Source organism: Gymnoscopelus microlampas (genome assembly GCF_963454915.1).
Source record: "Gymnoscopelus microlampas genome assembly, chromosome: 9".
NCBI lineage: Eukaryota > Metazoa > Chordata > Actinopteri > Myctophiformes > Myctophidae > Gymnoscopelus > Gymnoscopelus microlampas.
This window is the reverse complement of record NC_139946.1, coordinates 54,052,427-54,080,417: the sequence shown is the minus strand read 5'-3', so window position 1 is coordinate 54,080,417 and position 27,991 is coordinate 54,052,427. Positions and strand designations below refer to the sequence as shown.

At 40.9% G+C, this 27,991-nt stretch overlaps 1 protein-coding gene across 3 annotated transcripts; it reads left to right on the top strand.

Annotated features, from left to right (window-relative positions):
• The first annotated feature begins 924 nt into the window (after positions 1–924).
• LOC311052019 (PI-PLC X domain-containing protein 1-like) lies at positions 925–22,953 on the top strand. 3 transcript variants are annotated; one of them, XM_084066780.1, is made up of 6 exons: positions 925–1,151; positions 5,656–5,788; positions 17,235–17,363; positions 18,880–19,035; positions 19,840–20,023; positions 21,461–22,953. In XM_084066780.1, exons 1-6 carry the CDS (start codon positions 1,039–1,041, stop codon positions 21,706–21,708), a joined length of 963 nt encoding a protein of 320 aa, XP_083922906.1. In that variant the 5' UTR covers positions 925–1,038; the 3' UTR covers positions 21,709–22,953. The 3 variants fall into 3 exon arrangements, with proteins under 3 accessions (XP_083922906.1, XP_083922905.1, XP_083922907.1); XM_084066779.1 differs by having other exon boundaries at positions 925–1,147; positions 5,652–5,788; positions 21,461–22,952; XM_084066781.1 differs by lacking the exon at positions 18,880–19,035 and having other exon boundaries at positions 925–1,147; positions 5,652–5,788.
• The last annotated feature ends 5,038 nt before the right edge of the window (positions 22,954–27,991 follow it).

Here is a 27,991-nt window from a genome sequence, read left to right as displayed (position 1 = left end):
TACCAGGGGGTCCCCAGCAAAGTTAGTTAACATAGCGTCAGAATCATTTTTACCACTTAGCTATGGGCTATTTTTGAAAAATCTCGAAAATGTGTGCAATATCTTTGAATATATTTATTTTAAAGAGAACATTTTCACTCAAATATTTGCTTCTGGGGGGGTCCCTGGAACCAAACATTTTCTGATGGGGGTCCGCAGCTGAATGTGTATCAATTTAGGGGTCCTTGGCATGATGAAAAAGGTTGAACCCCACTGTCATAAGAGAATACAACTCTCGTAGACGTATTTATGATTCTGACGTTTTCAATCTAGTAGAGTTGTAGGGTTCACGGCCCAGACAGGGACTTTCTGCACTATGCCCCATAGACACTCCAAACATGTACAAATTGAAGAATAAATGTGTTTACCCCCACGCCCCAAATGTTAACTCTCGCTACGGGGTAGTAGTTTAATGTAATAATCAATATATTTCAATAAAGAAGTGTTTTAATGCCGTCTGTGGCCGAACGCCATTTTTTCACCCGCGTTTACTTCCTGTTTACATTGAGTGTAATTCCGGGTTTCACCGGATGCGCCCCGTCACTACCGCCCATTGGGAACTTCCGACAGAATCGGCCACAGACGGCATTAAAACACTTCTTTATTGAAAGATATGGATTATCACATTAAACTACTACCCCGTAGCAAGAGTTAACATTTGGAGCGTAGGGATAAGCACCTTTATTTTCAATTTGTACATGTTTGGAGCGTCTACGGGGTATAGTGCTGAAAGTCCCTTTGTCCACGTCTACGAGAGTTGTATTCTACAGCCACCTCAAAACCACGCCTACCTGGTCGAAACACCAAAGAAAGAGGCTCTCTCTCATATTGAGAGACGCATCAAACAAACTGGGTCTCTGTCGTCTAATGCAGAGGAAACAGAAACAGAACAGAAACAGCCTTTGTGTGTTTGAAGGAATAATAATGTCCCAGTAAAAGAAGATCAACAGTTTTAATAGCTCATAAAAAGCAGAATATGATCCCATAACATCTAGAGGAATGCATGGAGAAGAGGATCAGCATCATAATAATAATATTTATGAAGAATGGATGAGTGGTTTACCAGAGGATCTGTGGGACATCCCCATCACAAAGCTCTCTATTCCTGGTAGGTTTATAGATCAGCATTTAACTCTTATTACTTTAGATTATTAGAGTTTTCTGCCTCTTAGTTCTGCTTATAAACGTCTTAATCGGTCTGACTGATAGTAAAATGCAGTGGTGGGAAGTAACTAAGTACATTTACTTAAGTACTAGTCCGTACGGAAGTACAATTTTTAGGTACTTTTACTTTACTGGAGTATTTCCAATTTTCAATACTTTTACTTCTACTCCACTACATCTTAGAGGCAAATATTGTACTTTTTACTCCACTACAATTATTTGAAAACTTTAGTTACTAGTTACTTTGTAGATTTTGATTATTATTACAAAACATATATTAAACACTTCAGCCCTATATACATTTTGGCCATTTGAAAATAGCAGATCTACAAGCTCACAATGCGTCGCCTCTTTCAAAAGATTTTGTATACATTTTACACACGTCAAAACTTGTGAAATTGGACATTCTGCATAATGAGTACTTTCTACTTTTGGTACTTTAAGCACATTTTGATACCAATATATTTGTACTTTGTGTACTCAAGTAAATTCTGGACTTTTACTTGTAACAGAGTATTTCTACATTGCAGTATTGATACTTTTACTTAAGTAAAACATTTGAGTACTTTTTTTCCCACTACTGCAGTCACATGAGTCTATACTCATCATGTGACAGCAGGGTTTTACTATCACTTTTACTTCTATATATGCAGAGCAGAGACACTGACTCAACCTTATGAATGCAGGGACACAATTTGATGCATTTATTAGACCAGTTGTTCTCAAACTTTTTCATGTCAAGAATGATATGTATTTGGCCACGGACCCCCATCTAAAAATATGTTGTTCCAGGGATCCCTATATTCTATATTCTCTACATTTTCTTATATTTTCTACTTCAGTACCCGAGGGAAGGTGCAGTTCTATCCTAGTCTATTTCTATTCACTGCACCAGTGTCTGCTGATGCTGCTTTTTCACACTAATTAGGTTTTTTATCCTTACTGTGTTCCTTATTACAACTGTCACAACCTGGCTTGTAAGGCCATGACAAAGTGGGAGACACGCCATTGTAATACTTAAAAGCATAGTATGCAACTTTGCATTGTGTTTACTGTTTGCATAACAAAATCAATAAATAAATGTATACTAGCATGCATCAGCCACTGGACTAGTGTGGTGGTGTTTACCTGCAGAAACACAGTGACACTGCTGTATTATTTTTTTCACTGTTTGTTTTGGTTGCCCAAAAACATCCCTCCACCAAAACAAACAGTGGAAAAAAAACCAACATTCAGTAAGAGGGCAGTGTTGATTTCGTCGACTAAAACTATGACGAAAAAAGGTTGGTCGACTACCGTTTTCACTGACGAAAAACTAAATAAAAAATATAGCTGCAAGCAGCGATAATATGGGGCCAGGAGAGAGAAAGAGAAATGATAATTCCTTTAACAGGTCAGTTCATGAAAGTCCTTGCGGTCTTGTTTCCAATGAGTGCCTGTGAGCAATTAGGGGTTAAGAGTCTTGCTCAGGGACAAATTTCATTTCATCGACACATTTGCTGACCTGGCCTAGAATCGTACCTGGTGCAACCAGAGTCTCTGGCTCCCTAGGCGGGCTCACTAACCACTCAGCTATGGCCACCCCTCAGAGAGAGAGAGAGAGAGAGAGAGAGAGAGAGAGAGAGAGAGAGAGAGAGAGAGAGAGAGAGAGAGAGAGAGAGAGAGAGAGAGAGAGAGAGAGAGAGAGAGAGAGAGAGAGAGAGAGAGAGAGAGAGAGAGAGAGAGAGAGAGAGAGAGAGAGAGAGAGAGAGAGAGAGAGAGAGAGAGAGAGAGAGAGAGAGAGAGAGAGAGAGAGAGAGATACGGAATAGATTGAAGAGACATAGAGAGAGACAAATGGAATAGATTGAAGAGACAGAGAGAGAGACATGGAAACGGAATAGATTGAAGAGAAAGACATGGAAATGGAATAGATTGAAGAGAGAGAGAGAGCGCCATGGAAACGGAATAGATTGAGTCATGTTTTTTTGCATTTCAACTTAAATGAGTCTGCATCAAGTGAGGCTTGAACCGGCAACCTTACGGTCATGAAGCACTCTTAGGTAGCTGCAACACTACCTATAGTGCTATATCTTTGTCCAGGCTGATATTGTCTGTTGAGGATCACAAACTCTTGCCTTCTGTCATGACCCAAGCCCCTGTTTCACTAACACTAAGATCACTCGTTCACAAACCATTTACCAATGAAGAAATTGTACATCTCCTCAGAACCAAAATTAGTGAAAGTAGCCGATCTACAAGCTCACAAACCATTAAAAGTTGTCAGATTGTACATTGGCTATTTTCACAATGAAGTATGTTATACATTGAAAAAACATACTTTCATTGCTATCTGAAAAGTTGTGAGATTGTAGATCAGCTGTATGTAAAAAACACTCAATTAAGTATTTCATGTTATCTTTAACAATTGCAGATGTATTCATTGATAGTCATGTTGTGTGAAATGCAACTTAGATGAAGTCTGCACCAAGTGAGGCTTGAACTGGTGACCTTCAGGTTGTGGGGCACACATTTAAGCGAGAAGCCACCAACAGACAAGAACCTGTGAAAGGAGATCACAATGATGATACAGTTTCACGCAAATAGCTGAAAAATCCTGGGTTTAAGTGTTTTTCAAACTGCTCAAGATTGCGGACAATCTAAGGGCGGTGCTTACTGGTCAACGTGATAGATGTGTTCCTCATTAGTCAAGGCACATGTGTAAGCAGGTCTAATGGCTGTCGGCCAAACGAGGCATGACTTTTGCCTGTTTAAAGTTTCAATTTTCAAAAAATTGCTATAGCGCCCCCGTTTGACCAATTGGAGTAAGATTGGTTTCAGTGATATTTGGAATGGCCCTTTACATTTCTGCAAAGTTTCAAAGAATGGTAAGTCTGCATGTATGTGTTAGGGGCAGATGAATAATTGTCATAAAACTGCAATATTCATTGGCTCATTAAAGCTTCATTTTTTCACTTATGGAAGATATTTTGCAAACGTTTTTTGGTATAGGTCCAAAGTTCATGTGTAAAAAGTTTCGTGCAGATTACTCAAAAATCCCAGGAGGAGATAGGTTTTAACTGTTTTTCATATAATTCCAAATGGTGGGAGATCTAAAGGTCAGAGGTCAAAAGTCAGAGTGGGAAAGTTGTTCAGCATGAGGAGACGCATGTGTGCATCAAAGTTTCATGGCTGTAGGTCAAACACGGCATGAGTTGTACCTGTTCAAAGTTGGCATTTTTCAATTGAGTGCTATAGCGCCACCTTTTGACGAAAGATTGTGAGAATTATTTCTTGATCGTTTTTCATGACCATCTATCATATGGCCGAGTTTCATAAAAAGCGACTGCACGGTTCAGCCAGAACTGCCAAAAGTGGCAGAAGAAGAAACGGAATAATGCGAATAACAATATGGGTCCATGCTGGAAGCCTGGCCCCATAACTAAGCTATGATATGTTTGCCAACCCTATGTAAATACAATGTAATAGGCCTACCCTCACTCAGGAGTAAACAACCCAACATACAGTATAAGTGTATACAGGGTATCTGCACATTTCTAAAGTGACAATTTAAAGACTTTTATGACCTTTTTAATACCTCTAAAATGGGGGGGGGGGGGCAACATTAAGTAGTAAGAAAAAGGCAAATATTGTGAAAATAGCCGATCTACAAGCTCAATATGCCTTGCATTGTGAGCTTGTAGATCGGCTATTTTCACAGTATTTATCTGTGGAGCCGAGTCAAACTAAATTGTATGCCTCAACTCCTACAATTCCAAGTGCTGGTCAGCACTGTCACTGATGTCACCAATGTCACTAAATGTCACTAATGTTACACAGAGTCTGCACTTTCTGCTCACATAGTGTACTTACTCGTCTTGTTTTGCACCTTAATGCACTTGACTGTTCCTATACCTAAACTTAGAAGGTACTATGGTGTTGTTTATGTAAGGTACTGTGGCAGCTGCTGATAAATGCTGACGGTGTATATATAATATGCCAAGCTTAGACGTGCAATGTACATTCGCTGATCTGTTTTTATTATCCTATTAGTGTAAAACCACTGACACTTTTTTCTCTCTCTTGTTTTTCTCTCTTTCTTTTTTTCCTTCTCTTTTATTATTATTATCCATATGCTGCTGCAATGTCTGGAAGCTGGACAAAAACAAGTTTTACTCTTATGTACCTGTGCACAAGGATTGATTTTGACAGCACATTTTGATAGTTTTAGTCATAGTCTTTTGAATCAAATTCCATTTAGTTTTAGTCATATTTTAGTCATCTGAAATGTTTTAGTGTCAGTCTAGTTTCAGTCAACTAAATATCATAAGATTATAGTCAGTATAAAATGTATTTTCAGAGCGCAACACCCGAGCGCAACCAAACATAAAATGACTTGTCTTTTAGTTCTACTGGATCTCTTCTCCACTAGTCCCTCTCTAACATTTCTTTTTTTAATGTTCATACTAGGAAGCCACGATGCCATGAGCTACTGTCTGGACATCCACTCTCCTCTGGTCAGATCTGAGTCGCTCATTCTGAGGTCCCTGGATAAACTCTGCCACTGCCTGACCAGACCTCTGATATTCAAATGGTCTAAGACACAGGTATGTATATGTACTGTACTGTGTGGCACGGAGGCACCGGGTGATTCTATTACTATAAGATCTGTGGCTCTCAATCTTTTCAGGCCGTGACCGACACCCTAAAATAATCCTATTTGAACTGGAATTCAAGCTCATAGCGCGGCACCGAGTGCCGCACTATGAGCTTGTAGATCTGCTGTTTTTGAAAAATAGTGAAAATGTGTGCAAACCTTTTGAATATATTGTTTTAAAGGGAACATTTTTAACTCAAATCTTTGCTTCTGGGGGGTCCCTGGAACAAAATATTTTGAGATGGGGGTCCGCGTCCAAATACATATCATTTTGGGGGTCCATGACATGAAAAGGTTTCAGAACCACTGATATATAAACATACGTTTTTTTTTTCAGAATACTGTTGGGATTTAGAAGACATTCGTAGAATTGGCAGCAGGTCTTAATGGGTTAAAACGTTCTTAAAAGTCCTTAAATTGTCACTTCACTGTCATCTGGGGACCCCCCCCAAAAAAAATCATGTTGGGGTCTCGACCCACAGGTTGAGAACCACTGCGATAGAGCAGTTGTTGTTGTTTTCGAACCTTCTCTTGCTTCAGTGCCTCTTTTCCCTGCTCTCTGAATCCAAAGTGACCTCATTTACCTCCACTACACAGAAAACCTGCACGAGATTCATAGTCATTCACGAGTCATCATTCATTCATGATATGAATGAATGATGAATGAATGCTTTTCGTTGTTGTCGGGCAGAAACCACACATCTCCATATTTCAACGTATGTTTTCTTTGTAAATTAAGGCCCTGCATCATCATACAAGAGTGTAGGGAAAGTAGGGAAAATAGCAGATCTGTAAGCTCACAGCGCGTCGCGATGCCACGCGTTGTGAGTTGGTACATCGGCTATTTTCACTATTTGTTTTATGTTTTTGAAATAATAATAGAAAAGGGCTGGTTTTGGACATAGAGTACAAGGTTTCCAACCAACAGATATATATATAATTATTATTTATTTATTTGTGCCTATGACAACATGCCCAAAATAGGGATGCCAGGTAGAAAGTAGTTAAATATATATAGTAGTCTTTTGGGTATAGAATTGGCCTCAGTTAAGGGGGAAGAGTGCGTACAAAGTAAGTACTGATATGGTGAATTAAAACTGATCATTCATAACTATTTTTGATATAGTTGTATACACTATAACGAAAAAACATCACATGGATGCACCTGGGACGTATCATCAGTGTTGTAGCCTGGGGTCATAGGATGTTTCGGGTCTCGCAACATACACCCTCACCCAGGTGACCCAGCCAGGGTTGATCAAGCCCCGACTTACGTCCCAGGTAGCTAGTACCCACGGTCAGTCCTAAATAGGGAAAGACAGGGCCACTCAATACGCTTGTCCGAAACTACTCTGCCAGGAATGGGGGAGAGCGGAGGCTCTGGCAGGTGGAGGGACTAGGCTCTGTGGATGGCCTCCTGGCCGGGCTCCTCCTCCGTCTCACCAGGACCAGGACCTGTGCGTTGCACCAGACTCCCCCGCTCCAAACATTTCATTCTGGTGTGATGGTGTCTTGGCCCGTGGTGGTACTGCAGGCTCCCTTTGCGTCTTGCTTGAATGGCCCTCCTAAAGGCCTCACCGTGGATTTGTTGGGCTTCTTCCTCACGGAAGACACAGACTGGGGCGCCAACCCAATCTGCTCCCGGATGCCGTCTACATTCCGGCTGTCACCCGTCTCTCCGGTGGTCACCAATCTATTCCTGGTTGTCACGTAGTCTATAAATTCCTATGAGCCACTATAAATAGAATAACTATAACGCAAAAACATCACATGGATGCACCTGGGACGTATCATCAGTGTTGTAGCCTGGGGTCATAGGATGTTTCGGGTCTCGCAACATACACCCTCACCCAGGTGACCCAGCCAGGGTTGATCAAGCCCCGACTTACGTCCCAGGTAGCTACCCACGGTCAGTCCTAAATAGGGAAAGACAGGGCCACTCAATACGCTTGTCCGAAACTACTCTGCCAGGAATGGGGGAGAGCGGAGGCTCTGGCAGGTGGAGGGTCTAGGCTCTGTGGATGGCCTCCTGGCCGGGCTCTGTTGGAGACTGGGCTAAAACAGCAGACAAATTGTGCAATGTAATAATTTGTAACCCTTCAGATCACACGTCTCCGCGCGTCCGTTGAATTGGTGAAATTAAAAGCAGACAAGACTGTTAAAATGAAGTGTATTTAATAATTAAGCAGTAAGTTAAACTAATTACAGATTGAATATAGAAATGTACTTAACAGAGATCTCTGGGCTCCCAATCAACTGTCCTTAGCAGCAACAAGTTACTTCGAGGTCAGTTCATCAGGTCTGAGCCCCGCTATCTGTCCCTGGAGCCTATTTATAATATCCTATACATGTTATACTAAAGGTTATCAAAAGAAGTCGCTGTCGGTCCACCATGGTTTCTTCATCAGAGTAGGCAAGTGGTCCCCCCCTGGCTGATTTACGGACCGAGTGCCTCGCACCTATGGAATGCAGCACATCCTCCCTACAGATAACAGTCTGGGCATACTGTCTCAATGCATCGGCCGGCAGTAAGCATCTCCATTGGTCCAGGTTATCTTCCCAGGGTGTGCAAGTGGCCCCACTGATTTACCGGTCCAGCCGACGGTCTTGGTCTCACCAGCCTAGTCTCAGCACCTGGTAATGTCAAAATAGACGCAGCAGACACCATTGTATTCTCTCTCTAACCGTGACGGTCCTAGACATTAGAAGTGAATTGTGTCTTCTGGGAGATAACACAGCGTTCTGCCATGCGAATAGATCATGTTTATCACAGTGACTGTATTTCTAAGGACATAATTCCAGCAAGGCTATAATGATTTCATAAGTTAATAATGTGTTTTCTGTCAGGGTCTATGCGAACAACAATACAACAGTACTAATGAAGACACACACATTTGCTCTTAGTAACTGGGACTTGAAAAAACAGTAATAGTAAAAATGCACACATTGGCTCTTTAATCACTAGGGCTAAAAAAGGATACACATTGCCATATAAGGATATAAGTCATTTGCTCATAATAACTAAGGCTTAAAAAGGATATCAGTTGCCATATAAGGATATCATTTGCCAACAGTCCCCCTTTTCACGTGGGTTTCCCACGTGACGAGAAGTGGCACGGGACTACACTGTCGCCTCTGCATCGGCCACCTCCACCGGTCCTTCATTGTCCATCAGGGACTGTGTCTCAGCGTCTATCACTCCCATCTGATATGGAGCACTTGGGCCCATTTTCTCTGTCAGGCAGAATCAAGCAGCGGACACAAAGAGCACATACAAGGAATACAACAACAAATGCAGCAGCGGACACACAGAGCGCATGGAAGGAATGCAGCAACACTCACACCCAATAAGCACATGAGCCTTCAGCAAACATACAGCAAACATAACATAAAGCAAACATACAGCAAACATAACATAAAGCAAACATACAGCAAACATGGCATGTATTTTTATGCACAAGTGGTTATTATGCACAGGGGGAACACAGGTGGTACTGCTGCGGTTGGTGCCATCGGGACAAATCTCTCAAAGGGTTTGCATGGTGTTGCTGGCTTCTGGGTAGATCTCCTGTGTCTGTTGACAAATAAAGGCTTCCAATGCAATTAGGATTTGTATTACATATTCTTACAGATTGCCAGTGTCCAGGGGCGTCCCCCTTAATCACTGGTCCTGGAATGTCGCCCTGTGGTTAGTTTGTATGTGGAATAACCAGTACTGCTTGTTAACAAATATACATACAAATTGAATTACTTAAAACTACTGTTGCTAACTACTGGGCTGTTATACCACTTCCATCATATCTGACTAAATTACTGACCATCTGACTAAATTACTGACCATTCAAAAGATTTTTTTTTTTTTTAATTATTATTTATTAAGTTCATATTTATTAAGTTACTCATCACTGTTTCACACACAACTCACAACACGAGTGACGGCCCGTGTTTCTTTTTTTTTTTTTAGAATGATATCACACTCAAATAAACATGAGCCCACTACACATTTCTTTATTAACTATTCATTATTGCCTATAAATAAGGTCCATGTTTTTCAAACCTACTTATTTATGTTCACATTTTTAAAATAGTTTTTAAACAAACCTCTCCTTATTCTTATCATATATTTTATTTCATTACTTCTGACATTCATTCCTACCCCACAAGGGTGTCATACTTCTAAACATCAATACTTCATCAAATTTAACGGCCCTAGGTATGGAGCTTTCTAGATGCGTCACTTAAGTCTTCAAAATCCTTCCCAATATTTAAGAAACACACTGCTCCCCTTATAAACTTGTATTATTTTATATTGTTCTTAATGAACATGTAATCCTGTTATTTTAAAGCCCTCTTCCATGAAGGAAATGATTCCAAATACAATTGGATGAAATTGTCTCAAACTTACTTATTCTTACTTGCCTGACTACTTCATATCCTGCTTGTAAAATTGTCTCAAACTTACTGTCACCTTCTTACTTCATATCCTGCTTGTAAGCCTTGGTCAGGGTGCCTTTAATGCTTCAGTGTGATTGTGCTGTCTGATTCGAGTGGTGATAGGTCATGTCTGATTTTCACATTGATTTCAATGTATATTCATGGGGTTCATGTGGTATGTTGTGGCTGTATACTATATGTGTACATATGTTGAAATGCTTTGATTTGTCAAAACCGTCAGAGGGCTTATCTCTCTCCCCCTTTTTTTCTGAAAAAGGGCTGCACTAACATTCTCACCTTTTTCAGAAACATATAAATAAATCCTGATACGTTTTGGGCACTGATTCTATCTAGGAACTAATTAAACCAACTCTGCCCTACATAAGCCATCCACTATTCAAATGCCAACTTGTCAGAAGAAAATTTGCTTTCACATGCTTGTGACCGGAGAGTCCCGGTATGACATTGTCCAGCGACTCCATAACACCGTCACGTGACATCTGTTGGAACGTAGATGCAAAACAGTTCATCTTTCCTGAGCACTCCCCCAAAATGCTCATTTGATGTAGCAGATGTATTTCCAACGGGTCCTGTGGTACAGTCCTCTCTCCTGCACAGCACATATTTCACTTGTGATGCAGCACCAGTTGCATTGTTTATATCACTGCCCATGTAGACTGGCCCATCCACACTTGTATTTTATTGTCCAAGAGCTGCAAACAGTGTAACTCCATTTGGGAAAGCAGATAGTCCATATTGTCCAGACCATAGTATGTGACCGCAAAAATTCTCTGCACTTGGGTGTTTTGTTTTTTGGAAAATGGCCGTTATTATGATGTGTAGGTTAGCAGCTACAGTATAAGGATGTGATTATTGCACCATGGGGTGTACTTCTTACTAGACTGCATGTTTGTCTATGTTTTTGTTATCATTACACTTCTGCTCTGCGTCTTTAATTTGGGCTTTTAGAAGTCTGATCTTTAGATCCTTCTGTGTTTCATCATCAACTTTAATTTTCGCTCTATGAGATTTTAAGTGGTGGACTACATTCAGTTGCCATTCTGTGTAGGGCATAGCCATAAGGCCTGGGGTGTCAATTAATTTATTTTTAACTGTAACGGGGAGTCCAGACATCACTGCTTGTTGAAAGACTATAGTCATTTGATCTCCTCTAGTCGGATTCGCTCCTGTATGATCTTGCCATGTTTGTTTGGCTCTGAGAATAAATTCATCTGCTGTCTCATCTGTTTTAGGTTCAAATTGTAGCTGACTACAGGTGGAGATTTGCACAGGGAACTTGGTACGGAGTACCGTTCCTCAATTGTTTCTATACACTCCCCATGGCGTGTCATTCAGAACCATAGATGTTCCGGCATCCCTCTCAATGTCATGCAGATCAGAGGGGCTAGTGCAAGAGGCTACTATAGCTCTGATGTCTCCCAAAGCTAATGTGTAACCTTGGGTCTGTGCATTAAACTGTCTAAGCCAGGGAGTGGCACCATTTCTAAGTTCAGGAAGTTTGTCTTTTAACATCTGCATATCAGTCATAGTCCACGGTTGGTACACTGGGAATTTGCCTTGCTTTTTGTACTAGTGGAGCCATAATGGCTGGCATTTTCTTATCATGTGTGTGGCGTCGAGGTGGAGAAAGGCTGTTGTTACGGGTATAGGGTTCTGTATGTGTACTGCTGCGGCCATGCAATGTCATGTTGTGTGTGGCTGTCCGTGCACCCTGACCTCTGTCATACTCTGTCATAGTTCCTTCTAATCTCACCTTTCTCTGCCTTCTCCGCTGGTTCTGCTTAAACCTGTAATCCTCCTCTTCCTGTCTTAACAACTGTTCTTCCTCACTCGCTGTCGGTCCTGTGTGTGACCTGTGACCAGCGCTTTCTATGTCTGACTCCTCAATGTATGATTTATGCATTCTCTCTGTTCTCAGCCTCCGCTCCTCCTGGTTTCTCTCCCAATTCGTTTCACTGGCCTGATCCTTCTTTGACTGTTGCCTCATTTCTGACTGAATCTGTCTTGCATGTTCCTTTTCCTGTTCAGATGTCATGCGGTCCCTATAGTGAGCTACTGTATCTGCTTCAGTTTGTTCTAAGTCTATCATTCCTCCTTTTTCGTCTACTAGTGGGGCCTGCATGTGTGCGTTTGCGTATGGGAGTGGAATATTGGCTAACTCGCCTAACCCTGGATAGATTGAGGCTGTCGGGATGGGGTTAGGCCCCTTCTCTGAGCTGGCTTGTTTTTTGGGTGACATAATCAATTTGGATCGAGTTTGTACACTGTCATGTGCAGACACAAGAGAGAAAATCAGTGCCTTTCTATTCTCCATAAATTGTACTAATTCCCTAAATTTACCTCTTTTGATTAGAGACGCAGATTTTAACGCTTCTTTAGCGGCCTCAAGTTTTTTCTCAGCCTCTTTGTACTCTTTCAGTAAAGTGGCTGTTATGGGCGTGACACTGTCATCTGTGGGGAAGATTTTCTGAGTCTGCCATTCCTCTTTTAGGGCGTCTAATTGTTTAGCTACTTTTTCCTTTTTATCAACTGAGGTTGCCATGAGGACAAACCTCCTGATTTCAAACCATGTTTTAACAAAATTATTCATCTAGCGTGTTCTTATGCTGGGCCAGCTAACTCTAGCCAACACCAAACAGTCACTTCTGGTTTCAGGTGATTTTTTTTATCTAGGTCTGTTTCAACCAACGCTTTAATAATATAATAAGATTCTCACTACAATTGCCAATGTTATGAATCCACACGTTACAATGTCTCCCTGTTTCTCTCTGAACTGCAAGTGCGGCCATATAACCAGACAGTTTCTCTCCTCTCTTTATCTCCGTCTGACTCCCTGTGTGAAACTTCCAAGGCCTGGCTTACAAAGTGATATACTACAAGCGACCTAGCTCAGTCTCTGTGTGGGTGTGTGCATGTGTATGTGTTTGTGTGGGTGTGTGGCTATATGGGCTCGAGTGTGTATGTATGTGGGCTGGGGTGTGTGTGCGTGTGTGGGGGTTTGGGTATGTGGAGGTATAGGCGCGTGTGTGTATGTATGTGTGTGAGTGCGTGCGCTTGGGTGTGTGTGCTTGTGTACGGGTGTGTGTATGTGTGAGCGTATGTGTGGATAGTGCACAAAAGTACTCAACTTGTTTTACTCAAGTACAAATATCCCTACCAACGTGACAAAGTATACTCCTACCACCAAACGTTTAGAGTACAAGATTTCACTTGGATAAAAGTACAACCAATCTTAATTTCAAAGTATTCTCAAAGCGCCAAGAACACTAGTACTAAACAGTATGGAAACAACAGGTTAACAATTTCACACAACGCACAGCAGTGTCTCGTTCTGATTGGTCTTGCCCAAAGTGCGCATTCGACCTGGAACCTTCTACCACAAATCGATTATTATAGATATTATAGATTGTTGAGGATTTAACCCAATGTGCACCTTGTTTTAAATCAGTTGAGAATCACTGCTGTCACTAAACTATGCCTCCCACAATGTGCCCCACAGAAACTCTTCAATGATATACACTCTTAATTTTCTGATGAAGAGCGAACCACCCTCACAATATATCCCCACAGATAAAATAGTTACAACTTTTAATCATAAGTCATTTTGTACCATCGCACGGGACCTGCCACCCTTTATTCATAAGTCATTTTGTACCATCGCACGGGACCTGCCACCCTTTATTCATAAGTCATTTTGTACCATCGCACGGGACCTGCCACCCTTTATTCATAAGTCATTTTGTACCATTGTATGGGACCTGCCACCCTTTATTCATAAGTCATTTTATACCATTGTATGGGACCTACCACCCTTTATTCATAAGTCATTTTGTACCATTGTACGGGACCTGCCACCCTTTAACATAAGTCATTTTGTACCATTGTACGGGACCTGCCACCCTTTAACATAAGTCATTTTGTACCATTGTACGGGACCTGCCACCCTTTAACATAAGTCATTTTGTACCATTGTACGGGACCTGCCACCCTTTAACAACATTTTATAAAATGTGTTCTACGTTCAATCTGTTTATGTCCTAAATTTGGATTAACAACATTTGCTTGCGTGGGGAGACAACAGATTTGAAATATGTCCAATCACAGAATTTTTTAAAGGCTTCTGCTCACCTGATTTTTATGCCCGGGCTTATTGTCTCTCCCAGCAGTGAATGTTGATCGGTCAGTTGAGTCCTGTCCTTGGTTAGCTCCTTTTCACCAATCACGTCGGGAAGGCCACCATGTTGTTGGAGACTGGGCTAAAACAGCAGACAAATTGTGCAATGTAATAATTTGTAACCCTTCAGATCACACGTCTCCGCGCGTCCGTTGAATTGGTGAAATTAAAAGCAGACAAGACTGTTAAAATTAAGTGTATTTAATAATTAAGCAGTAAGTTAAACTAATTACAGATTGAATATAGAAATGTACTTAACAGAGATCTCTGGGCTCCCAATCAACTGTCCTTAGCAGCAACAAGTTACTTCGAGGTCAGTTCATCAGGTCTGAGCCCCGCTATCTGTCCCTGGAGCCTATTTATAATATCCTATACATGTTATACTAAAAGTTATCAAAAGAAGTCGCTGTCGGTCCACCATGGTTTCTTCATCAGAGTAGGCAAGTGGTCCCCCCCTGGCTGATTTACGGACCGAGTGCCTCGCACCTATGGAATGCAGCACATCCTCCCTACAGATAACAGTCTGGGCATACTGTCTCAATGCATCGGCCGGCAGTAAGCATCTCCATTGGTCCAGGTTATCTTCCCAGGGTGTGCAAGTGGCCCCACTGATTTACCGGTCCAGCCGACGGTCTTGGTCTCACCAGCCTAGTCTCAGCACCTGGTAATGTCAAAATAGACGCAGCAGACACCATTGTATTCTCTCTCTAACCGTGACGGTCCTAGACATTAGAAGTGAATTGTGTCTTCTGGGAGATAACACAGCGTTCTGCCATGCGAATAGATCATGTTTATCACAGTGACTGTATTTCTAAGGACATAATTCCAGCAAGGCTATAATGATTTCATAAGTTAATAATGTGTTTTCTGTCAGGGTCTATGCGAACAACAATACAACAGTACTAATGAAGACACACACATTTGCTCTTAGTAACTGGGACTTGAAAAAACAGTAATAGTAAAAATGCACACATTGGCTCTTTAATCACTAGGGCTAAAAAAGGATACACATTGCCATATAAGGATATAAGTCATTTGCTCATAATAACTAAGGCTTAAAAAGGATATCAGTTGCCATATAAGGATATCATTTGCCAACAGCTCCTCCACACTAAATAATAACTACATTGGATCCATTGGAACGCAGGCTCTTTTTTTACATTTTGTGAGAAGTAACAGTTTTGAACATACAAGGTTTCCTGACGATACAGTATATACTTTTATACATAAAGTATGAAAAAGTAGCTGGTACTGTATGCAGTGGTGGAAAAAGTACTCAAATTCTTTACTTAAGTGAAAGTACCAATACTGCAATATAAAAATACTCTGTTACAAGTAAAAGTCCAGAATTAAAAATGTACTTGAGTAAAAGTACAAAAGTATTGGATTCAAAATGTACTTAAAGTACCAAAAGTAAAAGTACTAAATATTTGAAAATAGCCGATCTACAAGCTCACAACGCGTCGCGATGCGACGCGTTGTGAGCTTGTAGATCTGCTATTTTCAAATAGCCTAGGTTTAAAATAGGGCTAAAGTGGTTAATGTATGTTTCATTATATCATAATTTATGTCTGAAAAGTAACTAGTAACTAAAGTTTTCAAATAATTGTAGTGGAGTAAAAGTACAATATTTGCCTCTGAGATGTAGTGGAGTAGAAGTAAAAGTATTGGAAATTGGAAATACTCAAGTAAAGTACAAATACCTCAAAATGTTACTTAAGTACAGTACTTAAGTAAATGTACTTAGTTACTTTCCACCACTGACTGTATGTACGTGAGTTTATACGTCTAGTCTGCACACAGTGGTTTGGGAACCACAGCTGTAGCATGCTAGAAGTCAATGGTTCCTCATATATACTTTAACCCTACCAGGAAGTTAAGTGACTAAAATTAAATCACACACAGATGTCTGCAGTTAAAGCTGTACTACGTGACTATCCCTCTTCAGATTGAACCCGGGTCTGCTGTGCAAGGACTGACATGTTTACCAATGAGCTAATAGCCCTGCCTGCTTGCTCAGAGGAGAAATATAAAAACAAATCTAAATTTGTGTCAAACCAGAAACAGGATCTATAGTCAAAGAAAGGTCATGTTCAACCCAGACACACCATCTAAATGTCTCAATGGAAGAGCAGGGAGACCAAATACAACCACCTCAATTGTATACGTTATATTGTATTAACATACTCTACCACACAGATTGGACAAAATTACATTTTATCCACCAAAAAAAAAGGTTACATAATACAGCTTTAACACGCGTCTAACACTGAAAAGCTGAGTATAGTAATATCAGACCTTATGCCATTAGACCAGCTGGTCTTCAACGTGTTCAGCCCAAGGGCCCCCTAGTTGAGAGAGAGATGAAACAGGGACCCCCTCTATATTGTATAAGATTGTCTTGCAGGTTAAACTTCTTTTTTTTCTGCTCTTTTTTCCCTCTAGTCTACACCTATACCTCTTAGCCAAAAATAGCAGCTCACAACGCCTCGCGCTGCGAGGCGTTGTGAGCTTGTAGATCGGCTATTTTTGGCTAAAGTTCTCTTCAGAAAAAGGATGCTAGGGTTCAAGTGGTTAAGTAAAAATATATATATATCACACAAAGATTTGGCGGACCCCCTGTAGTAGCTCTGAGGACCCCCTATGGGTCCCTGTTGAAGACCCCTGCATTAGACCTTATACTACTGATATGTCAGATATTTGGAGATGAAAATGAACCCATGCCTTTCCTACTCTGATGGGTTATAAATATCTCTCCTCCATTCAGGACAACAGCATTGTGGAGCAGCTGTCGATGGGAATTCGCTACTTCGACCTTCGCATTGCACAGAAACCGCACGATTCGACCCACTACCTGTATTTTGCACATGCCTTATACACATATCTGACCGTTCTGGTGAGTATATACAGGCTAATAACTTGCTCCATGGTAGGGCTGCCTGCTACTAGCTTTTTATTGTATGATATCTTTTATTAGCGATTATTCTCGGATAATCGGATTACTTTTGAGATTGATTGATTAATCAAGAAGCGTGTTTAATTTTTTTTCTACTGTATATCAAAGAATTGATGCGAAAAAAATCAAATTGATCTACATCCATTAGTCTGATTAGCCAATAGCCACTTAACCCTTTAAGACCGGGAACGCATCTGTGTCATTTTAAGATTTCTTTGGCTATTCCAAAAATAGCAAATACCAATACCAAAAATATTTTTGAAAATAAATCGTGAAACTATGTCCAAATCTTTGAATATGTTTAACTCAAATCTTTGCTTCTGGGGGTCCCTGGAACAAAATATTTTGAGATGGGGGTCCAGTGGCCACTGACAAATAGATATCATTTTGGGGGTCCTTGACATGAAAGAAGTTTGAGAACCACCGATTACAGCAAGTTATTTTTTCCAAAACACTGTTAGGTTTTGGGAGACATTTATAGAATCCCCATGAAGATTTGAGTTAAAAATGTTCGCTTAATATATATGTATGTATGTATATATACATACACATACATACATGTATGTATATATACATACATGTATGTATGTATATATACATATATACATACATACATGTATGTATATATGTATATATGTATATATGTATATATGTATATATGTATATGTATATATATTCAAATTTGCATTAGCGCGGCACTCGGTGCCGCACTATGAGCTTGTAGATCTGCTATTTTTGAATAGCCCAAAGTATAAAATAATAACAGTATGCGTTCCCGGTCTTAACTGTTGCAACCAAGCAGGTTGTATAGGGCATAGCGGTGGCAGCCATTTTCTGGTTCCACTTCAAAATAGTCAATGCATTTTTCCCATTGACATTTCCAAAAATATTTATATCAATTATTTTAAGCCTAGAATCAAGCTATCCAGGGTGAATCATGACCATAAAACGTTTGATTCTGTGGAAAAAAAATATTTGAAAACGCAAAACAAAGGGTATTTATTAAATATAGTATATCATATAATTAAATATAAAATTTTAAAAAATCACAGAAAAAAACGTTTTATGGTCATGATTCACCAGGACCCTGGATGGCTTGATTCTAGGCTTAAATTAATTGATATAAATATTTTTGGAAATGTCAATGGGAAAAATGCATTGACTATTTTGAAGTGGAACCAGAACATGGCTATATGTAAGTGTCCAAATAAATATGTGTTGTAATTAGGGGTGTGGGAAAAAATCGATTCGAATCGCGATTCTCATGTTGGACGATTCAAAATCAATTCTCAAAAAAAAAAAAATTGAATTGAAAAAAAAAATTTTTGAATCGAGAATCGTTTGTTTTGAAAGAAATCAGAAAAAAATCTGAAATCGTGACCCAATAATCGGAATTGAATGGTGAGATCGCAGAAGATTCACAGCCCTAGTTGTAATTACCATCATGTCTTTGTAGGAAACCCTGACGTCAGTGGAGTCATGGCTGGACTCTCACCCAAAGGAGATTGTTATTCTGGCTTGCAGCCATTTTGAGGGACTGAGCGACCAGCTCCATCAATCCTTCATTTGGTCTCTGAAGAAACTCTTTGGCTCCAAACTCTGTCCACGGAAAGTGAGTTTTACTCCAGTGGTGTAAAGTAACTAAGTACATTTACTTAAGTACTGTACTTAAGTACAGATTGAGAATTTTGAGGATTCTACAAGCTCACAATCGCGACGCATTGTGAGCTTGTAGATCGGCTATTTTCAATTGGCCAAAATGTATATAGGGCTTAAGTGGTTAATGTATGTTTTGTAATGATAATCAAAAGTAACTAGTAACTAAAGTTTTCAAATAATTGTAGTGGAGTAAAAGTACAATATTTGCCTCTGAGATGTAGTGGAGTAGAAGTAAAAGTACAACAAGTAAAGTAAAAACAATACCTTAAAATTGTAGTTAAAGGACGACTTCACCCATTTTCAACCTATCTTCATATAATAGGCCCTCACTAATGCTCATGATAAAATGGTAAAAAAAAAATCTACCTAGTCTGTGTCTCATAGGAGGACTGTGGACAGTCCAGAAACCTGTCTACCAGTGACATCATCATTAGGCAGGACTTTTGTTTTCAACAAGATTTAAAACTTTTTATTTCGATTTTTATTAACGTGAGAACAATGGCTTCTATTATTGCATTGCAACTTTCCAGGAATACAAAGCCTGCAGTTTCTATTAGCTTGGATTCCCCATCGATGATATCACTGGTAGGTGTCGCTAACCTGGTACAGTTTTATCATGAGCATTAGTGAGGACCTATTACTGTATATGAAGATAGGTTGAAAATCTGTGAAGTCGTCCTTTAAGTACTGTAGTATTGTTGTCCCAACGTTTGTGAGCATTGCCTTACAGATTGTCCCTCTCTTCTCTCTCCTTCAGGAAGCAGCGGTGACGTTGAGGACCTTGTGGTCATGTGGTCATCAGGTGCTGCTGTCCTATGACGACCAGGCAGCGGTCAGCCACCAGGAGCTGTGGCCGGCCATCCCTTACTGGTGGGCCGACGAACAAACAGCCCAGGGTGTCATCACATACCTGGACCGGAAGAAACACCTGGGACGACCAGGTACACAGTACAACACTATGAATAAACACCTAGAAACACCTGGGACGACCAGGTACACAGTACAACACTATGAATGAACACCTAGAAACACCTGGGACGACCAGGTACACTATCATTTTTTTATCCCACGATTTTTGTAACCCTTTTTTCACCCGATGCCAATTTTCTAAGTGATCCTGAGCACTACACTCCCCCCGCCAGCCTAGGGAGCCCAGGGCCAAGCTCATGCCTCCTTCAATCCATGAGAGCCAACTGACTTTCTTATCACCTGACAGGGGAGAGTTTCCCTGGTTGGACGTAGCGCGTGGAAGGAACACGTTATTCCAACCAGTTCCTTTCCCCTCCATCAGGCGCCCGTCTGTCATGGGGGAGGTGGTATAGCGACCAGGATTACTCCATGTTTTTGTGAGGGTATTAACCATAGACATATAAAGGTAGACGCCTCCTTCGGCTCTGAGGCATTGGTATCTCGGGCGCCATTTTAGCGTAAACCGCGTGTGTCACAGAAGGGGGAGTTCGGTAGGCCAATCAGAGGCAGGTGGGGGCGGGTCTTTTTGTAAGAGGCAGCCGTGCAGCCAAAGTCAGTTAGACGCGTTGTGATTGGCCAGTATTCTACGCGCTGTGATTGGCCAGTAGTCTTGATGGCGTCGTAATGGCTCATTTTACACTTGGTTGCATGCTGAAAATAGCCGATCTACGTTGTGAGCTTGTAGATCTGCTATTTTCAGAGCGCAGAACACCTGAGCGCAACCAAACATAAAATGACTTGTCTTTTAGTTCTACTTCTCTTCTCCACTAGTCTCTCTCTAACATTTTAGTCTAGTATTTGTTGACAAAATTGCCAATATATTTAGTCATAGTTTTAGTCATCATAGCTTACTTTTTATTTAGTTTTCAGCTACCTTTTGTCAGCGAAAAAAGGTAGCTGACGAACATTTTTTCGTCATAGTTTTAGTCGACGAAATCAACACTGTACAACTCTATGAATTGAGTAGACAGGGACCCCATTTGAAACAAGCCACTGAGCTTTCATGGGCTTTTCAATGCTATTTAGTTGACCTTGTATTTAAACTGTACTTTCATGTGTTTTTTTCCCCTGCAAAGTGTAGCGCCCAGGATTCCATAGACAATTGGCACTGTGTGTAAAAAAAATGGGGTTAGAAAATAGTGGGATAAAAATGTTAAGTAAAAAAAAAACATCACTGAAAAATACCAAATTATATTGTCGCTGTTGGGCAGAAACCTTGTTTCTCCATATTTTAACTTTTTGTGTTTTTTCGTAAATTAACGCACTACTTGATCATACTACGGCATCACACAAATGCATCAAAAGTAGCAGATCTACAAGCTCGAAAATGTTAAACCATTTTCACCCGAAATACGGATGCCAGGTTTGAAACTCGGGCTGATTGTGTTCTAATCTCTCATTTTGTCCAGACGGGTTTTTCGTCTCTGGCCTAAACCTGACCGCCGAGGCGTTTTACATCGCCACCCACCCCAAGCAGTCGCTGAGGTCTCTGACGCAGAAGAACTGGGCGTGTCTGAGGGCGTGGCTGCAGGAGCAGACGCCTGGATCCCAGCCCGACTGTCTCAACATCATCGCCGGAGACTTCGTGGGACCCGTCCCGTTCTGTCCTCTGGTCATTGCACTCAACTACAAACTGCTGAGGAAAAAGACTATTTAGATACAAGCACTTTATGCCAAAATACTGTAGTTACTTTACACCACAGGTTGCAAGTTGCTGAGACAGGTGCACTTTTATGGCGGTTTTTAAGGAAGGTACTCAGGGTAGGGAGTCACACTGTGATGTCTGGTGGTGGTGGTACTGTAGGACATTACACCTTCTGGTGCCATAATAGTAGAATTCATCCCCATGTTTGCGCCAAATCTAGGGGGAATGAGATAGGGCTGCACGATATATCGTTATCGTATCGTTATCGCGGTATGAACGTGCGCGATGTCAGTATCGCAAAAGGCAACGATATCGGCGATATAAATTCCTCCCGCTCGTCCACTGCAAAAGCGAGCAACATCCCTTTGTTTTAGCCAGTATATAAACCACCGCTCCGTTTCTCTCTCTCTTTCATGCGCCTGTGTGTGTGTGTGTGTGTCCGTCCGTCCGTCCGTCCGTCCGTGCGTGCGTGCGCGAGCGGGGGGGGGGGGGACTCTGCATGTAGCGTTGATTTCAACTTGTTGAAAGTTTGTGTGACGAGCATACATGCGCGTGTCAGACTGCTCCTCCTACCTGCTGCTTAGAGTTAGAGGAGCTGCACTCGCTCGCCTCTCATTGAAAATGAATTGCTACGCGTCGTCTGAAATGTTCTTATTTCTTAATGTAACAAGCTGCCTAAAGCCTTCTGTATGAAAAGCTTGACTGTCACTGTTTATGTCCATTCGTCGGATTGACATTCGTTTTATTGAACTCAGTGATTTTCCGCGACTTGTCTTTCACTTAGAATCAAATGTCCGTCAAGTCAAACGAGAGTAACACTTGATTCCGGACGGTTGGCCTTCAAAATAAGAGCGTATGTCCCGTTTTACTTTAGGTCAGAAATTCAAAATAAGAGTGCACTGACTTGCTTTTTCTTTTTAAAGAATGCTCAGTTTTCATTGTTGCTACACTTAGAATATCAAATAAAAAGTGTGAACCAAAAAAATAGGATACTCAAAGTTAAGGGTGATACTGACTTGTTATAGAAGTTTTTTGAAGAATGCTTAGTTTTCAATGTTGCTACACTTAGAATATAGAATATGGCATTTTAACGGTAATATTGTATATCGTATCGATATCGCAATATTTGCCATAAATATCAAGATATGAAATTTTGTCCATATCGTGCAGCTCTAGAATGAGATCAGTGGAGCTTCCTCTGGTGGTACCGTGGTCCCTTAAAGGACGACTTCACCACTTTTCAACATATCTTCATATAATAGGTCCTCACTAATGCTCATGATAAAATTATATATTTTTTTCCTACTTGGTCTGTGTCTCATAGGAGGGCTGTGGACAGTCCAGAAACCCGTCTACCAGTGACATCATCGTTAGGCAGGATTTTTTCCCCCAAAAAGATTACAATGTTTTTATTCAGATTTTTATTAAGGAGAGAACAATGGGATCTATTATTGCATTGCAACTTTCCAGGAATACAAAGCCTGCAGTTTCTATTAGCTTGGATTCCCCATCGATGATGTCACTGGTAGACGGGTTTCTGAACTGTCTACAGCCCTCCTCTGAGACACAGACTGATTAGAAAAAAATTGTATCATTTTATCATGAGCATTAGTGAGGACCTATTATATGAAGATATGTTGAAAAGTGGTGAAGTCGTCCTTTAAGTATCCTGAAGACCACAACAAACTCTTATAGTGGAGCGGCTAAATGCTTTGTATTGGCAGAATCTTTCAGTTGATGATAAAAGCGTGAAAATTGGCATGAGCAGTCTCCATGGGTCACTTGACAAGAAAATTGTCCGAGGCAGTTGTAATTTCAAGATGGCGGCCATTTTTCAAGATGGCCGACACCTTAGTGGGCAGTTAAGTAATATGATGGTTTATTTGGTGATACAAGCATGAACATTGGCATGAATAGTCTCTGTGGGTCACTTGACAATAGGCCACCCACAGCTACTTGACATTTCAACATGGCGGCCATTTTTCAAGATCGCCAACACTTTAGTGGAGCAATTAAGTTATATAATGGTTTATTTGGTGATACAAGCATGGAAATTGGCATGAGCAGTCTCGGTGGGTCACTTGACAATAGGCCACCCACAGCTACTTGAAATTTCAAGATGGCGGCCATTTGTCAAGATGGCCGACACTTTAGTGGAGCATTTAAGTTATATAATGGTTCATTTGGTGATACAAGCATGACAATTGGCATGAGCAGTCTCTGTGGGTCCCTTGACAATAAGCCACCCACAGCTACTTGAAATTTCAAGATGGCGGCCATTTTTCAAGATGGCCACCACCTTAGTGGAGCAGTTAAGCTTAAGAAATCATTTAGTTGGTGATACAAGCATGAAAATTGCCATGAGCCGTCTCAAAAGGTCATTTGACAAGAAACCCCACAACCACCACTTGAAATTTCAAGATGACTGCCGCCCGCCATGTGGATCTTTAAATGATACCCTTTCTCATAGAAATGTATTGGGTTCCTCAAAAAGCTCTGTCAAGAGAGGTTGTTTGACTGTGTTTTGTCTGACTCCTCGCCCACGACCTGTCCAGTTTGGTAAAACCTGTCAGGAGTTGCCTCCCACTGGCATAGCTCTCAGGGTTCACTGAGGTACACAAGCTCCCTTACCACGACAAGGTAACAGTCACAAGGGAGGATTTATTTTTCATTTTTTATGTTTTAACTAACAGCCATTACATGTGTCAAATAAGTACTAAGAAATGGGGAAACAAAAAATATGACTAATAAATGAGCACAGTTGTGGTGCTGAACGGACAGTGCTCCAAAATTATAATTGAGCAATGGCTAATACTGAATGGCAGTGGCCACGAAACCACGACAAACTATATTAAGGAACTAAACTGAAAATGTGCTTCACTGTTACGTATGGCAGTGGAAGGCAGTGGAAGCAATGTTACAAAGTAACAACTGAAAATTACACACTAATAGACTGGTGACAAAGTAAAACATGATGCACTGATGTGGCGAGGGGAAGCCATAGGCCTACACTTGAAAACACAGAGGACAACGGGGAACAACTCTGGCAAAATAAACATGCAAATAGGTTCTAGCAGGGGCAACTACATAGGCATGTGCAACTGAGTCCATATCTGAAGCACTTACACCTTCCCGTACATGCCTTGGTGCACCCACATTTGGTCAACTCCCAACAACTCTCCGCAATAGGTGGAAGTGGAGTCCAGAAGACTTTCCACTTCTCGTCCTGTTCCACCCATCCCCAGTCAGATGGGCTCGGCATTTGTGGAAGTCGCTTCAATGCCTGTCCCCACACGTATCCAGCCTCATAAGAAGCACGTTTGGCATGCTCTTTGAGTGCTGCTTGAGTTGGTGGGATCAAGTCATAATGTCTTTGCTTTCTGGCAAAGAGATCAAGATATAGATGCTCTCTTTTGGGCCCTTTCCAGATCTGTGTTGTTGAACCTAAGTTTACAGCTTAAATGATATTTTGCTCTGTTTCTTGTCAATGTGCTTTCTATGCCATCACCTTCATCTAGTCGGGTTAGACTAAGTAAGATAGGCAGAGCATTGATCTTATGAAATAATGGAACATTCTTGCAATGGTATCATAACCAGTACGATCGTGCTCTCTGTTGAATAAACTCGGCTGAATGAGTTTTTCCTTGGTGACCTGCTGACAAATGAAACATCGGTCCCAGTTAGTTTTCTCAACTGTTATGATGGCTTCTGCCATGTCTGCAGCATAGGCAGAGGCCGAGGGTTTATCCTTTTACCACCTTTTACCAAGCACTTTGATGTATGGGATACAACTAAGTTTGTGCCTTAACCCTACACTTAGTCCGATCGTTCATCCAATGCCATTTAAATCCTGTGCGATCTGTACACCATCCGGTTAACTAAAACCCCATTAACCTTGGCTCGGCTCTCCCGCGCTGGCACAACCTGTCAATTCAGGTGCGGCTATCTAATTGTTTTGGGGTAAATTAGACAGCATTTGGGGTACTAACTTTCAATTATCTGACATTGAACCCCACTCTGAGTTTAACAGCAGTGATATATCACCAGTGTGCCCTGGTAGTGCAGATTCACTCTTATCTAATCTATCTATGATCAACAAATCAACGCAACTGTATTGTGATGTGTTAAAAGTTGTTCTTTAGCATAATAACAATAATCGTATAATTGTCCTTAATGAAAAAAAACATACATTTCTATGAGAAAATGTATCTTTTGAGGATCCAGGGGGCGGCCATCTTGAAAATAGAAATTTCAAGTGGATGTGAGTGTTTTCTTGTCAAGCAACCCTTAGAGACTGCTCATGCCAATTTTAATGCCTTTATCACCAAATAAACCATTATATAACTTAATTGCTCCACTAAAGTGTTGGCCATCTTGAAAAATGGCCGCCATCTTGAAATTTCAAGTAGCTGTGGGTGGCCTATTGTCAAGTGACCCACAGAGACTGCTCATGCCAATTTTCATGCTTGTATCACCAAATAAACCATTATATAACTTAATTGCTCCACTAAAGTGTTGGCCATCTTGAAAAATGGCCGCCATCTTGAAATTTCAAGTAGCTGTGGGTGGCCTATTGTCAAGTGACCCACAGAGACTGCTCATGCCAATTTTCATGCTTGTATCACCAAATAAACCATCATATCACTTAACTGCCCACTAAGGTGTCGGCCATCTTGAAAAATGGCCACCATCTTGAAATTACAACTGCCTCGGACAATATTCTTGTCAAGTGACCCATGGAGACTGCTCATGCCAATTATCACGCTTTTATCATAAATTGAAAGATCGTAGCACTTATCTGCTCCGCTATTACAACAAAACACATGAACCTTTCACTGTGTTTAAAACACAAGAGCCAAATAAACTATATATATATAAACCTTCCTGTTTTGGCTGTTTAAAATGTCTTTCAGTCAGGGGTCTTCAACAGGGGGTCCGGGACCCCCTCAGAGGTACTACAAGGTGTCCATGACCCTCAGAGGTACTACAGGGGTTCCACCAAATCATTGTGTGATAGGAACTTAGTTTTTTACATTTGAACTTGAACCCTAGCATCTCTATTCTAAGGACATCTTTAGCCGAAAATAGCCGATCTACAAGCTCACAAAGCCTCGCGTTGTGAGCTTGTAGATCGGCTATTTTCAGCAAAGAGAGGCGGAAAAAGAGCAGACTAAGTACAGAGAGTGAAAGTTTACCAATTATTGACGGTTTAAGTGGTTAAATGTCTGAAAATACACAGTAACATGAATACAACATCTATGAAAGGTTTTAATCAGCAACACAATTGTATGCAATATTTAGTGGGGGTCCCTGCCTTATCTGTCTCTCGGAGAGGGGGTCCTTGGGCTGAAAAAGAATCAATAACATAAACATAATCTGTTATTAAAACATGAATATATTGATACATGTTGAATATTGGAATTTCTGTTCATTATCTCTATATGTTGTATTGTATTTTGTTATACATCTATTTTATCTCCATATCGCCACCTTCAATTAATTTACGGTAAAAAAAAAACATGAAGATGAGAGGTTTCTGACCCCGACAGTGATGATAAAACAGCCTCTGCTGGCTTCATAATAATAATCTGGTACCACAAACATCGTAGCATCTCTTTAATCCGATATTTTACAACTGTGATGGTCAGTGTGGGGGTACTTAACGAGGGGTGAAAGGGAGGGGGGGGACACAGAAATGGACACTACACACAGACCACTTTTGGTGGCTTTATTTTTATTTGATTTTTGAAATAAGTTGTTTTCTCATATTGTGTTTTAATCTGTTTTTAAAGGACATGGGTTTGTCCTCATGCTGGAATTGAATCAGGTGTAGGATTAACTAATTCTCTTCCTTCCCCCAAAACGACTTTGTTTCTGTTGTTGTTGTTGTTGTGTGCAGTTTAATCTCTAGACCCATATGATGTAGGCTACTTGATGCCAAACCTGCTATGCAGGCAGATCAGATTATAGTAGATTTTTTTTTTTTTTTTAAGCTGCTGAGCTAATAGAACACAGCATGATTCTACATATCTACCAGTATGTTGACATTTATCGCCTGGGTTTTATACTTCGTCGTACTACGGACTTTGCGTAGTGGCAGCGGTGGCCTAGTGGTTAGAGGGGCGGCCTTGATACCGGAAGGTCCCTAGTTCGATTCCCCAATTCATCACATCGATCATGAATCACCGCTGAATAGCCCTTGAGCAAGGCTTCCATGCAGGGTCCGGCTGGAAACAAGTTTCGTACTTAGTCCGACACCCTGGGTAAACAACAAACTTTGCTTTGCTTTTGCGCG

Coding starts and splice junctions, on each gene's coding strand:
- LOC311052019 (XM_084066780.1), top strand. CDS start 1,039: ATGCATGGAGAAGAGGATCAGCATCATAATAATAATATTTATGAAGAA. Junction 17,364..18,879: donor ACACATATCTGACCGTTCTG/GTGAGTATATAC, acceptor ATGTCTTTGTAG/GAAACCCTGACGTCAGTGGA. Junction 20,024..21,460: donor GAAACACCTGGGACGACCAG/GTACACAGTACA, acceptor CATTTTGTCCAG/ACGGGTTTTTCGTCTCTGGC.